General features: G+C 36.4%; 1 protein-coding gene across 3 annotated transcripts in view; it reads left to right on the forward strand.

The window, feature by feature from the left end:
* LOC125239908 (insulin-degrading enzyme) overlaps positions 1-15,702 on the forward strand; it is a 63,215-nt gene that overhangs the window by 8,946 nt on the left and 38,567 nt on the right. For 2 of the 3 annotated variants that reach the window (XM_048147674.1, XM_048147675.1), the window contains exons 6-11: positions 7,566-7,735; positions 9,028-9,150; positions 11,584-11,731; positions 11,916-11,970; positions 13,013-13,098; positions 14,712-14,826. In XM_048147674.1, coding sequence (XP_048003631.1) covers positions 7,566-7,735; positions 9,028-9,150; positions 11,584-11,731; positions 11,916-11,970; positions 13,013-13,098; positions 14,712-14,826 — 697 coding nt within the window. Of the gene's footprint in view, positions 1-7,565; positions 7,736-9,027; positions 9,151-10,710; positions 10,721-11,583; positions 11,732-11,915; positions 11,971-13,012; positions 13,099-14,711; positions 14,827-15,702 lie in introns of those variants that run through there. The other variant, XM_048147676.1, reaches the window with a different exon arrangement.

The raw sequence follows: 15,702 nt of genomic DNA on the forward strand, positions 1-15,702 counted from the left end.
GTGTGTGTGTGTGTGTGTGTGTGTATGTGTGTGTGTGTGTGTGTGTGTGTCATTTGTTAGGATGTTATCTTCAAAATCAAAAAATCAAAATAATTTATTCAGCAAATAGGCCACAGGGGCACTTTTACACGTCACATGTACATAGGTATTTAAAAAAATATTTAAAATTGAGTTGAAATTACAATTGATACTATTATATACTAATTCTAAGTTCTAACTAAAGTTAACTCTATACAATTGACAACATTTCATTTTTCTTACCCCTGATTTTTATTATGGTGTTTAATAGTACTCAAAAAGTTAAGAGACCCATATTTTTTCTTTTCATATTATTTTGATTTTAACCCCCTCATTTTTATTATTTAAAACTGCTTCGTTCTGAAAGGGCGTAAGTACATATCTAGGTAGAAAACACTATACGGCTGTAGTCAACTCACAAAAAAAAAAAGTAAAAGTATACTGTATCTGTGAATGTCAGCGATTGCTTGACAGTGACATTTGACATTTTCCCGTTGTGTTTGATTTGATTTCATTGAACCCTGAAAACATCTTTGAAAAAAAATCGTTAGTGATAAAAGAACTCCATCATGATCAATAAAAAAATGTACCGACAAGATCCCTTAATTACATGTTTCGTGCCAACTTGTAAACGTAAAGCTATAATGTCGCCTGAAAAATATTTCTTTTTCGTACCGCACGGAAACAGGGCAGAATGGTGCGCCGCTGTTAATAAGACGAATGTTCCTAAAGGTGCAATGTATATATGTGAAGATCATATAAATGTAAGTATAGTACCTAACCTATCTATGATTTTAGATTATATATATTATAGTTCGTTATCAAAGCATGAGAGGTGCCCGTAGTAATTTTCATTACCTGTACGGGTAGCATGGTCGCGCGATAGACGATAAAATATCAGGCCGTCCCTATCGCACTATTAGTAAGTGCGATAGGGACGGCCAGATGTTTTATCATTTATCGCGCGACCATAATTGCCCGCCTGAGCCACACTGAACGAGCACTCCGAGCAGCGTCGCGTGGAATCCGAACAGGAGCTTAATATATTATATTTATGGTTTAAGACATTTCTTATCTCATAATGAATTTACAAAATTCGCTTACATGAGATGTTATTTTATAAATACATAAAGATATTTTATGACTAGCGTGCAGTTCACCACATAATACAATATGTAGGTTTATAAAGGTCTGCAAATTATTATTTGGTCAATAGTTCTTTATTTGCATAATAGGTACATGGACCCTGAAAGGGTATAACAAATTAGTGGCATAACCAATTATATGAACGAAAGGATATTACATAATAATACATGTTGTTAGATATTTGTTAAAATTATGCATGCATGGTAAAAAAGTGGGTAGAAATCGTTAATATAATTTGTAAATTTAAAAAAACGTGCAATACGTTTTGTAAATTTATGTTAATATAAATTTAGGTCACGATTATATACATTTGTCTCTTTAGCCATTATTTCTCCTGCACCAACATATATGTCTCAACATATACATTTATATTTTTCAGCCAGAAGAGGATTTAGCAAACTACGATAATTGGAAAAATGGGTGTGCACGAGCCAGACTAAAAAGTAAAGTTCCAGTCTTAAAAAATATCTGTGAAAGTCATTTAGAACCGACACAAATAGAGGACACCACGATCGAGCAACCACATGCCCCAACACATAATAAGGGTACTTTGTGTGTACCAGACCATCGGAACAAATCCAGCCAGGTTAAAATACTAACTTTGGATAAATTTGTATACACAGACATGACACAAGAGAAAAAACAGTCAGAAAAAGAAGAACCTTCAGAGGATAATTCATCTGTAGTAATAGACCTACCACCAAGTTCTGACTTCTCGGGACATGGGAGCTCCTCAGAAACAGAAGTAAACACTGAAACTGACATTAACAGTACCAACAGTGGGAGAAACTTTATACTGTCATTGATCGAAAATAGTCCAGAATGCTATATAGGTATCCCAAAATCATGTTGGTGGATTATAGAATGGCTCGAAAAAGGCTGTAAAATACCATCATTAAACATCATCATAGTGTTGTATAAGATAAAAAACAATGATTCATTTTTAAGAATAAGTGATCTATTTCAAATATCTAAAACAAGTTTATGGCGAATGTTTTTTAAAACACTTAATATTTTGAAGTGCTTTCTCCAACAGCTTGTTTATTGGCCTGCTGCAATAGATATAAAAAGAAATTTACCTACGTCGTTCAGAGTAAACTCCGAATATGCAAATGTGCAGTGCATCATAGACTGCTTTGAAATTGAAATTGAAAAATGTAAGAATCCTGTATACCAGTCATTATCATGGTCTCAGTACAAACATTGCAACACCATCAAATATTTGATTGGGGCAACACCTGACGGATTCATAAGTTTCATATCAAAAGGTTTTGGAGGCCGTACTTCAGATATAAACATTGTGAAACATAGTGACTTCTTAAACACAATTCCTCCAAATTGCATAATTCTAGCTGACAGGGGATTCAAATATTTAGAAACGCAGTTGGTTTCAAAATCCTGCAAACTTTTACGCCCTCCTAGTGTGTCAAAAGACATAAAAATGACTAAAGCAGAGGTAATACAGAGCAAAATTATAGCAAGTTTAAGAGTACACATAGAAAGGGTCATAAGAAGACTACGTTTGTATAAACTCTTAAAACCACACTCAGTGGTTAATAACAAATTAATCAGTATTTTGGATGACATAGTGATAGTTGTATGTGGATTAATTAATCTTCAATCAGCTATATTGAAAAACGTTTAACTGTCTGCTTCAAAACACTTGTTTAATTCCTATAAAAATCATCTAACCCTCTAGCACAACTTGCCTTGTCGCGCTTGATGTATGGATGGACTCGCGCACGACAAGGCAAGTTATGCTAAAGGGTCTGATGTAAAAAGATTGTAAGGTATAAAGTGAAGAGTACTTGACCGAACTTAATTTAAACAATAAAACGAATTAAATTTTTTGTTTGTTTTAGTTTTATTTGTATAAAAATTGTATTTAAATACTTCTTATTGTTTCTGATTAAAAGGCTATCCATATCATTAAAAGTAACTTTACTTATAAGGTCACTTAAAGGCAAGAGCCATTCCTATGGCTAAACAAATAAGACCAGTATAAGCTTGGTAATAAATAAGTAGAGGCCTTCAAAGGGTTCCTACAAATAAAATTTTGTAAACTCAAAGTTATATAATTTTTTATTGATATTAAATAAATCATAAGAAATAAGTTCAACACCTATCAGTCAATATTATGTTAGTTTTTAATATTTTTGCGGCTTTAGTGTGTTTTCACATTATCCGATCCGATATCGGATGTAGGACCGATATCCCATACATTTAAACCGCCATCTTTGATTTTTACTATTGGAATCCTTCCGATATCGGATCGGATAATGTGAGTGTTTGCGTGGCGCCGCGGCTCGGGTGGCGCGGCGCGGGCGTCCGTTCCGCGTCCCTTCTGTGTATTTTACGCCTTAGCTTGTACTATTATATATTCTGTGGCCTTAGTTATGTTACTGTAGGCGACTGACGACGGAGGCGGCCGGAGTTGCTCAGTACTCTCATTAGTTTGTTTTCCTTATAAGAATAAGGATGTGTTGCGATTAGGGATATACCGACTATTGATTTGGCCGACTACAAATGCGGCCGGATCGGCTTTCCCGACTAGTCGGTACATCCCTAGTTGCCATATGATATTTGCTCGTCACCAACAGTTTGATGATGCTGTGTCTGACCATATCTAATATTTTGTATGATCTTGAAATTACTTTTCCCCTCACTAGCTCGGAAACACGTGTTTTGTCCTTTAATACCAGCGGGTAAAAACACATTTTATCCACTAGTGGATAAAGTAACTTTACCTTGAATATAGTCATTTTTACTGCTTTAAAATTGATAAAAATGAGTGAATCTAGTGATGACGATGTTTCACCACCTGTGGAACTACTGAAAGCAGTAATAAACGCGTTTTTTTGCGTTTTACTTTCCTGGCTATAGTGAGGGGAAGTTTTGTGTTACACTCGGGTGCAAATGTATTTTACGTCTCGTGTGTTAAAAAAACTCGCAAGTTCAGAATTCCATTCTCGAATCACTCGCTTCGCTCGTGTTCAACTATAGAGTCCTTTCACTTGCTCGTTTTTTAATTCCACACTCGGCGTTAAAATACACCTTTGCACCCTTGTATAACAAATAAATAGTGTCACTAAGTGTTAGCGTTTCAGAGGTAAGAACATATGATTATCCTAGTTAGAAGGAAAAGGTCTTTGTTTGTACCGAATAATAATACAATTGAATAACATAAAAAAGGTTTAATAAGGTAAGTAGAGGAGGCCTGTGCCCAGAGTGGGACTAGGTTAGGTTATTTCTAATATGAAATACAAAACTACTTACAAAACAATATAAAGACATAGGTATAAACACATTACAATAAACCTAAACTAAGGTGCCGCCAGCAGCGGGGCAGGGCCCAAGCTGCCGGTGGTTAGGGCTGCAGAGAGAGGAACCGTCAGACTATCCGTCGCCATGTCCAAGATCACCGCCTTCTGCATCTGGCCCTTGATCCATGAACCATCCAGCGAAAGTTTCTCAAGATGTTGGTCGAGACTATTCGCTATGAGACCGTTTAAGATTAAGTGTCTTTTGTATCCCTAACGTTATGAATAACTTATGTTACTTAATGTTCTATTGTGGTACTACTTAACAATTTATCGAATATAAATGTTTTCCAAAATATTTCTGCTTTTTTTATGAGGGTGTCCACATATAATCTATCATAATATAACCAATGTGTATGGTAGACCTTATTAGTTTCGTACATCGGGTCAGCGACACAGAATAACGCTTTTTTTTTCCCTGTTGCGTGCATTTGAAGCTGCGTTTGGGCTTTAAATTTGTATGTAATTTCATTGTTTTTCATGTAGTTATTCATAGCTTTAGGGGTACAAGGACACTTAATTTCCACTGTGAAATCTTCAGACAAACCATCTGGCGATGCACCAATAAATGGGGATATTAATATGAAACCACACTTTTGAATTTTGAGATTCATGTCGTTTTCTAATTGCTGTATAACCTGATCCTCTAATACTTTGCCGCGTTTAATTGCCTTCGTCTCTGGCACTTTATAACCGCCAAGAATGCTTTGTACCAATACACCATCCGTTTTGCATTTAGTAGCTTCAAAAATTTTGGATGCTGTGACCCTCCCCTGTCGCAGTGTATGCCACAGCTTGCTGCTGGCTTGATCACGGGTTTGCTCCTCTATCTCCCTTTTTACATCTGTAGTGAGTTTCCGCTCTGCAAATCTTTTCAAACTGTCCAATGTTATTGTTTCATTAGTGGCACGAAAATCCAAAATAATATCGAATAAACTATATTTGTCCATGGTTATTTTTTCACTGTTATTGTTTACAATAAGTGCATCATGGCACTCTCTCTTGCTGCATTCCGCCAAGAATGTCGACAAATTAGGAATATTCGCAGGAGGGGGTAAAAGGGGGCGTTTCCCCATGTCTTTAGCTAAGACAAATTTGTCTTTTGACACAGCCTCACTTAACTTGGGCCGAGTCCAGTAACATCGTACTGATGTGACTGACGGCTCTTCGCTCCGCTTGATCAGCCACATGATGAAACAAACGGAGTGTTTACATCCTCCTTCTCTTGCAGCACAATTTTCGCATTTGACATCTAAAATGATATCCTCGGCTTCATTGATTCGTGCAAGCACTGAATACATTTTGGAATGAACGTTATGTTCGGGTGTGACCCTACACCTGACGAAACATATGACCCTCTCTCTCCTCACTTCTACGTAGGTATCCAATCGCAGTCTCTACGTAGGTGTCTCGGGTAGAAAGCAGGGTTTTTGTTCCGCGAACGGCCGCAGAGTTAAAGCTATCGCTTTCGCACATAAATTGCATGAGCATTATGTTATCTACTCGTGGCAGATTGCGAGAATCTGCCACCGCGTAGCCCTCCGTAACTTTCATAATGAGTTTAATCTCTGTAGGTACAAATTGAATTCAAACCAAACGTATAACTCGACAAATACATAAACAAGAAAATTTCTTCCATGTCAATAAACTGTCAGTGTCAAACTGCTACTTTTTTCTGACGACAGGCGGAATACAGGGTGTAAACCTAATACGGGCGAACCTCTTAACGGTGATGAGTATAGGACATAAAAAATGGAATTAGATAACTTTTACTTAAAATTGAAATATTTTTTTTATCCATACAAATTAATTCGGCCCGCAACGTAATGCAAACACACTCGCGTTAAACGCTCGTTGACAGTTGTCATTGATTGTCATCGCAACCCCTTTTACAGTACATTGCTGCTGGGAAATTTTTCAAAAATTAATTATGGGCTGGAAATTAAGAGTCACTCAAAAACACCTGTTAATTAATGATAACAATATTGAATTATATGCCTGGTTTCATTTATCGCCCTTATTACGTTTACGCACTGTATAGGCACGGGGAATATTTCTAATCTGCCTAAATCTTGATTTAGTCAAGTTATTTTGAATTTTCTCAAGAATAACTGAATTTAAAAATCCAATTTATTTTTATATGTACTCAGCAAGCCCTAATCTACAAATAGACTTTGATTTTTAGCCATCGTAAAAAAATGAAATGTTGTCAATTAATTAGAGATGTAGAAGGTCTCTAAATGTCGAATTACAACCAAGAACTACACTAAATTTTAATATAAAAAGTACAAATACAAAAAAAAAAGTCTAAAATTACTTTAGAGGTGCAAATGACTCTAAATGTCACAACTAAAAATAAAATGTATATCTACTTAATCTAATTCTCCTTAGAGATGTATATGGTCTCCATGAGTCAAAATCATATATTTAAAATATTCACTAAAAGAAAGGAAACAAACGACAACCGAACAAAGTGTCCTAATTTAATAAAAATTAGAATTAAAGTTACTAAGTTATAACAGCCCCAGTAAGCTTAAACAGACCGGTATTCACAGACGGCACCCGTTCACGAGTATGACGCGTATCTCAGCCATCGCCTCCCTCAACCTTTATTCGGGAAGGTGGCGACCCGATCAACGACGCCACCGCAGCAAAGACTTTAAGTGTGCATGACATGTTCAAGCTGCCAGGCTAAATTAAATATTCAAATAATTAAACATAGCTGTAAGACACTATATTCTGTGCTCGTATGTTACAAAGGAAGGAAATATAGATTTATACAATAAAATTAAAGTAAGATAAACATTAAACACATAATCTTGGAGATGTATAAGGTCTCCAAGTGTCCACAACTAAACTTAAATAAAAACAATATAATCAATCTTCATTCAGACACGGCGTAAGTCTTTTAATATTATATTTATCGTTGTCTGAGTACCTGCGACACAAGCCTTCTTGAACCTACCGTGGGACTCAGTCAGTCTGTGTAAGAATGTCCTATAAAATTTATTTATTTATCATCATCACATATGTCTTTGAGTTAACGTTTGCCAGTGGTTTTAAAATACTTAACATTTACAGTTTCGCTCAATTCTTCATCGCCCCACTCTTCACCGAGTCAGCGACGGGCCGAGAGCTGAGCGCCGTCAATTCTGAGCATGAGAAAAATACGTCTTCAGATACGTGGCGACTTGATCAGCTGAACAAGAGTACCGCTGATAAAAAACATCCGTACCACAAGTTTGGAACTGGTAACTATTGTTATATATATATATATGTTTTAACTGACAAACATTTGTAAAAGAGTCTTTCTTTTTACGAGTTGACCCCAGTTAACTCTGAGCATGAGAAAAGCACGTCTTTAGACACTTGGAGACTTGAACAGCTGAATAAAAGCAAGGCGGATAAAAAACACCCGTACCACAAGTTTGGCACTGGTAAGAGGATTGTTACATTTGTTATAGGCTGACAAAAATTATTACGAATTGAGCGTAGTTAACTCTGAGCATAAGAAAAACACGTCTTCAGACACTCGGAGACTAGATCAACTAAACTAGAGTACAGCGGATAAAAAACATCCGTACCACAAGTTTGGAAGTGGTAAGAAGATTGTTAATTTAGTTATAGTATAAATTGACAAACATTTGTTATTACGAATTGAGCGTAGTTAACTCTGAGCATAAGAAAAACACGTCTTCAGACAATTGGAGACTAGATCAACTAAACTAGAGTACAGCGGATAAAAAACATCCGTACCACAAGTTTGGAAGTGGTAAGAAGATTGTTACTTTAGTTATAGTATAGGCTGACAAACATTTGTTGTTACGAATTGAGCGTAGTTAACTCTGAGCATGAGAAAAACACGTCTTCAGATATTTGGGAGACTCGAACAGCTGAACAAAAGCACGGCGGATAAAAGACATCCGTACCACAAGTTTGGCACTGGTAACTATTGTTATACATATCCATACTAATATTATAAATGGTAAAGTGTGTGTGTCTGTTTGTTTGTCCGTCTTTCACGGCAAAATGGAGCGACGAATTAACGTGAATTTTGAAGGGATATAAAAAAAATGTAAAGTGACATAGGCGACTTTTTGTCTCTTTCTAACCCCCCACTTACCTAAAATGGGGAGAGGAAGTCTGTATGGAGCATTCCGCAATTTTCAAATTTAACGTGTTCGGCGACTTTTAAAAATAACTTTTATTTTGATTTTTATTACCCTTGAAAGTTTTTTCTAAGAGGTAGTGTATTGCGAATTCTGTTAAGTCTAAAGTGTGACAGACAACGTCAATGACAACAATAATGGCGTACATTGAAGCTAATATTTATTTTGTATGAAAAATTAAAAATTTAAAGACTTCATAATTTTTAAAAGTCACTGAACAAATGTTGATCAGTATAAGGAGAATAGCCTACAGTTCAATTCTTCACCTTGGTTACAGGCCCCACTCTGTATATTTCAGTTTATAAGTACTAAACAAAGTTTCTAACTTCGTAAGTTTTGCAATACACTTATAGCAATTGCATTTCTTTTAACAGGTAACAGAGAAACTCTAGAAACCACTCCAAAGGCGAAAGGGATAGACGTTCGCAAGGAGCTCCTCAAGTTTCACGACACCTGGTATTCTGCCAACATCATGACGCTCGCTGTTATCGGGAAAGGTGGGTAGTAAGGGATAGCTGTATATGGTAGTGTAGATATGAAAGGGTTAGTAGTTCGGAAGGAACTCGTCAAGTTTCAGAACCCCTGTGTGCGTAGCCGAATGCACAAACGCTCACGAAACGCTCACGATAATATCTCTTTCATAACTATCTATCTCTATCGCTCTTGCGTATTGGCCCCACAGTGCCGGACTACATTTCTGCGGCGCTTCGATGGCGTTTCGTTTCGCAGAAATTTTATTAACTTTTATTAACTTTATTACCCCAGAGTTTCGTTGCGCATACCATCTTTACGCCGATGATCTACAGCTCTACGACCAGTGCAAAGTGACCGATGTGTTGGCTACCATAGAGAAGTTAAACGGGGACCTCTCTCATATACAGCAATGGTCGGGAAAGTTTGGCCTGTTTGTAAATCCCGCAAAGTGCCAGGCCATTATCATCGGTAGCTCTAAACAACTTGCCAAGCTAGATCTACAGACGATAGGTCCAGTGCACTTCAATGGCACTCCTATTCCTTTCAGCTCGTGCGTTAAGGATCTGGGAGTGCACTTGGATAGCACTTTAAGCTGGAGACCGCAGATTGCCGAAATCAGTCGGAAGGTTACGGGCACTCTTCACGCACTCAACAAGCTCAAACACTTCTTGCCAGTCAAAACTAAAACACTGCTAGTTAACACCCTGATTTTACCCATTATCGACTATGGTGATGTATGCTGTCCTGACTTGAACGAGGAGCTTCTTGACAAATTGGACCGACTCCTTAACAATTGTATCCGATTCATCTTCTGTCTTCGAAAATTTGATCACGTGTCCGCATTTCGCTCACAGCTCGGCTGGCTTCCCATTCGTCAACGGCGTAATATTCGCATGCTCTGCACTCTTTATTCTATTCTTAATGATCCACACTCCCCTGGATATCTAAAATCTCTTTTTAATTTTTCTGATGCTTCGCGGGTCCGTCAGTTTCGCTCTACCGGCAATCTCACTCTTTCTATTCCTCTTCACCGTACGGGCTTCATGTCATACTCTTTCGCCATTCAGGTCATCCGCCTCTGGAACGGTCTACCACCTAACATTAGGAAATTACCCAACAAATACGTTTTTAAAAAATCTGTGCGCGACTTCTTTGCTGGCAGCTTAAGGTAGAATTGAATGTTATCTTTCTGACAGGTTAGTAATATTTATATATATATATATATATATATATATATATATATATATATATATATATATATATATATATATATATATGAGTACCTATGTATTATATAACCTATCGTTATTTATGTAAAAATAGTATGTAATTGTATGTACGTTAATATATTATATGTCTAAGCTTTTGATTGATATTTCAAAATTGGTCTCTTAATGCACCGCCTACAATCTTCTCTGCTTTGCCCAAAGGTTGACTGGTAGAGAATGCCTCATGGCATTAAGTTCGCCTTTTGTACACTAAGTTGTTCTTTTGTGCAATAAAGTTTAAATAAATAAATAAATAAATAAATGCCTTTCGGCTACGGGGCCTGGTAGTCTGTCAATATCATGACTCTAGCTGTCATCGGGAAAGGTAGGTAGTAAGGGATACTTGTTGATAGTAGTGTATGTGTAAAAGGGATAGATTTTCGCAAGGAACTCCTGTCAACATCGTAAGTATCAATCATGACGCTAGTTGTGAAAGGTAGAGATGGACCGAATATTAGGTAACTATTCGGTATTCGGCATATTCGGCAAGTTTTTCAATGTTCGTATTCGGCCGAATAGTTCGGTTATATTGCCGAACATTTACCGAATAAACAAAGTAAATAAATAGAATAAGTTGTTTCGTAATTCATCTGATAACGACTTCCTACATACTCGTATTTCAGCATTCTAAGGAACTACCTACCAAAGGGAGTTAAAGATGCGTTAAAATATAAATACAATTAAGTAAAAATAACATAGCTTAAAAAAACAAAAACCAAAATTTACTCATGCACTAAATTATAGGAACATTAACAGCCTTAGTAAGATACATGTACACATTACCAATCATTGAGAAGTTTTTAAATCTAAGCCAGGATTTAAAATATGGCAGAACCGAATATTCGGCCGAATGTTCGGTTCGGTAACAGCTGAACCGAATGTTCGGCCGAATATTCGTATTCGGCCCATCTCTAGTGACAGGGAAAGGTAGCTGTATGTATAAAAGGGATAGTCGTTCGCAAATAATTTCTCAAGTTTCATAACAAACGAGTCTGCCAAAATCACGGCCCCCGTTATCAAAATAAAATCTATGTAAGTTTGTGAAATTGAGCCGCGTAACTTTAAATATACAAGATAATAACTTTCAAATTGGTCTTTAATTAGTCACATGGTTTCTAATTATATATTCAGTTACACAAAAAAAATGCATGTGAAAACGCACGTAAACCTATTTATATTATTTTCTAGAATCTCTAGACGAGCTGGAAGCGATGGTGGTCCCTCTATTCTCGGAGGTAGCAGACACTTCTGTGGAGGCGCCCTCGTGGCCGGACCACCCTTTTCCCCCGGAGCTCAGGCGCAAGCGAGCCTACTGTCTGCCGGTCAAGGACCTCAGGTAACCCGTTCATTTGACTTAGCTCTAGGAATGGATTACCCTTCCCGTTACCCTTTCGAGGTACCGATTAAATCCAAGGTTAACACCTTCTTGATAAAAAAAAAACAATATTTATAGCAGCCAATTTTTTCCCCAAGGTTAGGAATTAATTAGGACACTAGTTTATTTTGTTTTTTTTTTTCAGGTCACTGTCTATCGACTTCCCTATACCGGACACTAGAAAGCATTATAAGAGTGGGGTGAGTGTTATAGATCAATATACGATTATGTAGCATATTGAATATTTGAAGTTATTTTTGAATTAAGAAAAATGATATCAAAACATTCATACGATACGTGTGTTTTAATTTTATCATAGATTAAATATAACAAGATCATACCATCCCATACATTAAAATGCGACTGCCTAAGACCGCTCTTACACTCCACCACACATAGATGGCGCCACAAAAAAAAATGTCTTGTAGCTTTCGATTATACTTGTAGATGGCGTTAAGTGTCACTTTTGACATAGATTTACGGCTCGGAATTGACACTTAATGCCAATCTACAAATAATCGGTGGCAACAAGGCATTTTTTTGTTTGGAGTGTAAGCGCGTTCGTAGGCGGTCGCATTTTAATGTATGGGATAGTATGATCTTGTTATATTTAATTTATGATTTTATGTAATAGAAGGTACAATAGACCGTTTTTGGAAAGAAGTAGCGGAAATTTGTTTCACGGAAAACTATAGTCGAGTTAAAGATAGAGTTGTGTTCTTCCTGCAATTCATATCATACATACATACAATCACGCCTGTGTCCCATAAAGGGGTAGGCAGAGCACATGTAACTATAAAAGTTGCTGTGCCACTCTTGGCAATTAAGGGGTTAAAAAAAACGAAATTGTGACATTGCAGTGACATTTTGCCAGCCTCTCGCCTACGCCACAATTTAACCCATATCCCACAGTCGACTTCTACACGACACCCACGGGAACAAACGGGGTGTTTAAATTCTTAACCCGTCACCACACCTACCCTAAAATGTTACATAATATGTAATCATTTATATTCAAAATTTATTTTTAACAAGCAGAAACGTCTGCTAACGATTCTAAACATTTTTATATTAAAGGAAAAAATGGAAAAATTTACGCTTCCGGCGGGACTTGAACCCGCATCATTTGCAATCCGTGCAAGGCTCTTAACCAATTGAGCTACAGAAGCCACGCCGGACATCGCAAATCTTTAATATAAAAATATTTATATTCAAATAAATCATTTATCATTTTATTCGTAGCCAGGCCACTACCTCTCCCATCTACTCGGCCACGAGGGACCCGGCAGCTTGCTCTCTGAACTGAAAGCCAGAGGATGGTGCAACAGGTGCGTACATACGTTTCTGCTTGGCGCAAAACTAGGGTTGCAAAAAAAACGGTTTTTTTTCTGGCTTGAAAAAAAAAAAACAGTTTTTTTTTTCTGGAGTATGTTTTTTTTCTAAAGTACGAAATCTCAAAATTTGCAAAGTAGCTAATACTTTTATACGGTTTTTTAGACTTAATGTTAACTATTAAACGAATTTAATCAAATAACTTTAATTTCTGGTCTTATAAAAGTAACATTTACGAAATCTGTAGTTGGTAGTTATCACTATTTACTGTTGGCAACACCACTGCCTCTCCACGCTACACGCAGCATCGGGGATTCCCCAATAAACGTTTGTATACTGAATGTTAATTGAATTAAAATGTACGTTATTGTTATTGAAACACGTTCACAATTCTGAAAAAAACATTTGGTTTTTTTTCTATTTACAACCCTACGCAAAACTTTGATTTCTGTACCTTGTCGCTTTTAATCGTTTGACAATTTCATATGACATGTCAAACACGATGTTAAAGTGACAAGTTACACAAATCACTTATTTATGCCGGTGACTGTACGATTGTTTATTATCAGCCTGTAATATTTATCGTCACGACCGGTCTGGCGCAGCCGGTAGTGACCCTGCCTGCTAAGCCGCGGTCCCGGGTTCGAATTCCGATAAGGGCATTTATTTGTGTGATGAGCACAGATATTTGTTCCTAAGTCATGGGTGCTTTCTATGTATATAAGTATTTATATCGTCGCTTAGCACCCATGGTACAAGCTTTGCTTAGTTTGGGGCTAAGTTGATCTGTGTAAGGCGCCAAAAAAAAAACTGTGCAGACACAGGTGCGTCAATTTGAAGCTAGACGGCGCAAAGAACTGTGATCCCTTCAAAAAAGAATAAAATTAATTCATGAAATGTTTTATACTGTTTCCTAGTTATGTTATACTAGTCGTATATCAATATATAGTTATACCATACCACGGTTATTACAAATAAGCAGAGGGCGGAATTGCTCATGGCAAAAATCAAACGTCAATAGAGTTGGAATGTTAAATTTTATCGACATTTTCAGCTATCGATAAATTCAGTCTCCTTTTACATTTCTGACTTTAAACCTCTTTGATTAGCTATTCGACCATTTGATTTTGACCTCTTTGATTAAATTAAAAGTAAATTGTATGACATATAATTACCATTTCTGTCACTAGTCCTTTTTAAACTAATTCACGTTTGAAAAAAATGGTTAATCCAAAACGAAAAAGAGTCAACAAATGGATAAAAAGGTATCTTTGTCGTACTTACGTCGAAAACAACTCAACAATATACTGATAATTTCAGTGTAATCGATAGTCGATAGAATTCAACGTTCCAACTCTATTGACGTTTGATTTTTGCCATGAGCAATTCCGCCCTCTGCAAATAAGTGTTATACGAAATAAAAGTAGATATTTTGTGGTTATACCAAATGTTAATTATGTCAAATGAGTGATTATACCCTCAAGATATATACCAAATGTTGTTATATCAAATGTAACTATACCAAAAAAAGTTATACCAATCATTACACACCCGATTAAAGCTTGTGCCAAAAATGTCATTTTTGCAAAAAACTTATTTATCGTCACAGTCTGGTGGGTGGCACTCGGATCGGCGCCCGCGGCTTCGGTTTCTTCGGCGTGCAAGTGGATCTGACCGAGGAAGGCGTTGAGCATATTGACGACATCGTCGCTTTGGTGTTTCAGGTAACTTTATTCATTCATTCATTCATTCATTTATTTATTGATAAAATAATATATTTTACATGTCAATATTCTATATTTATCTGGGATTATAAGCAGTTCTCAAAAAGTTTGTACATAGCCACGTCAGCAAATTTTAATTGATCCTATTTTGTTACCAACATTTAGTAATATAAGTCGACTTTCGCAAGATACATACAGGATAATTGTTATAATAAAGGATGAACGAACTGGGGACCTTTGGACCCGGCATGTCACAGAATGGGTTATAAGTATGTATAGTTAGTTTTCTTTTTAAAATTTTATGATTGTATGTGAACTTGTACATCTACATAAATAAATTTAATTGTTATAATTAAGAAAATATCGATACTAAAATCTCAATTCATCAAATAAATCTTGTTAACAAAATAGAAAAAAAAAACAAATGTTTTAACTTTTTCCAAACACTTTGTACAAACTTTTTGAGAACTGCCGTTATAAAAAGGTACAAAGAGGTAATTTTTTTTTCAAAGTTGTCCACCTCACTTTTTTTGTAACATGGGTATTTTTTACGCGATTCATACTCAGAATCGCGAGGTCTTTCGATCCTGATAGGAGAAAAAAAATGTTCCACGACTTCCATACATTTTTAAAACCTTCTATTCTGTTACCACCATACAAAATGTATGGAAAAAAAACCTGGGACACTCTTATTATCCTATTAGGATTGAAAGAGCTCGCGATTTTGAGTGGAAACCACATAAAAAAACCCAAACTCCAAAAACAAGTGGGGAGAACAACTTTGAAAAACATGCTCATAATATGAAATTACCTCTAACATGCTTCTTTCAAGGACAACTTATCTCGATTTATCAGGTTTCACCAGTAAACCCTCGA

The sequence above is a fragment of the Leguminivora glycinivorella genome, chromosome 26, assembly GCF_023078275.1.
Source record: "Leguminivora glycinivorella isolate SPB_JAAS2020 chromosome 26, LegGlyc_1.1, whole genome shotgun sequence".
In the NCBI taxonomy this organism is placed as follows: Eukaryota; Metazoa; Arthropoda; class Insecta; order Lepidoptera; family Tortricidae; genus Leguminivora; species Leguminivora glycinivorella.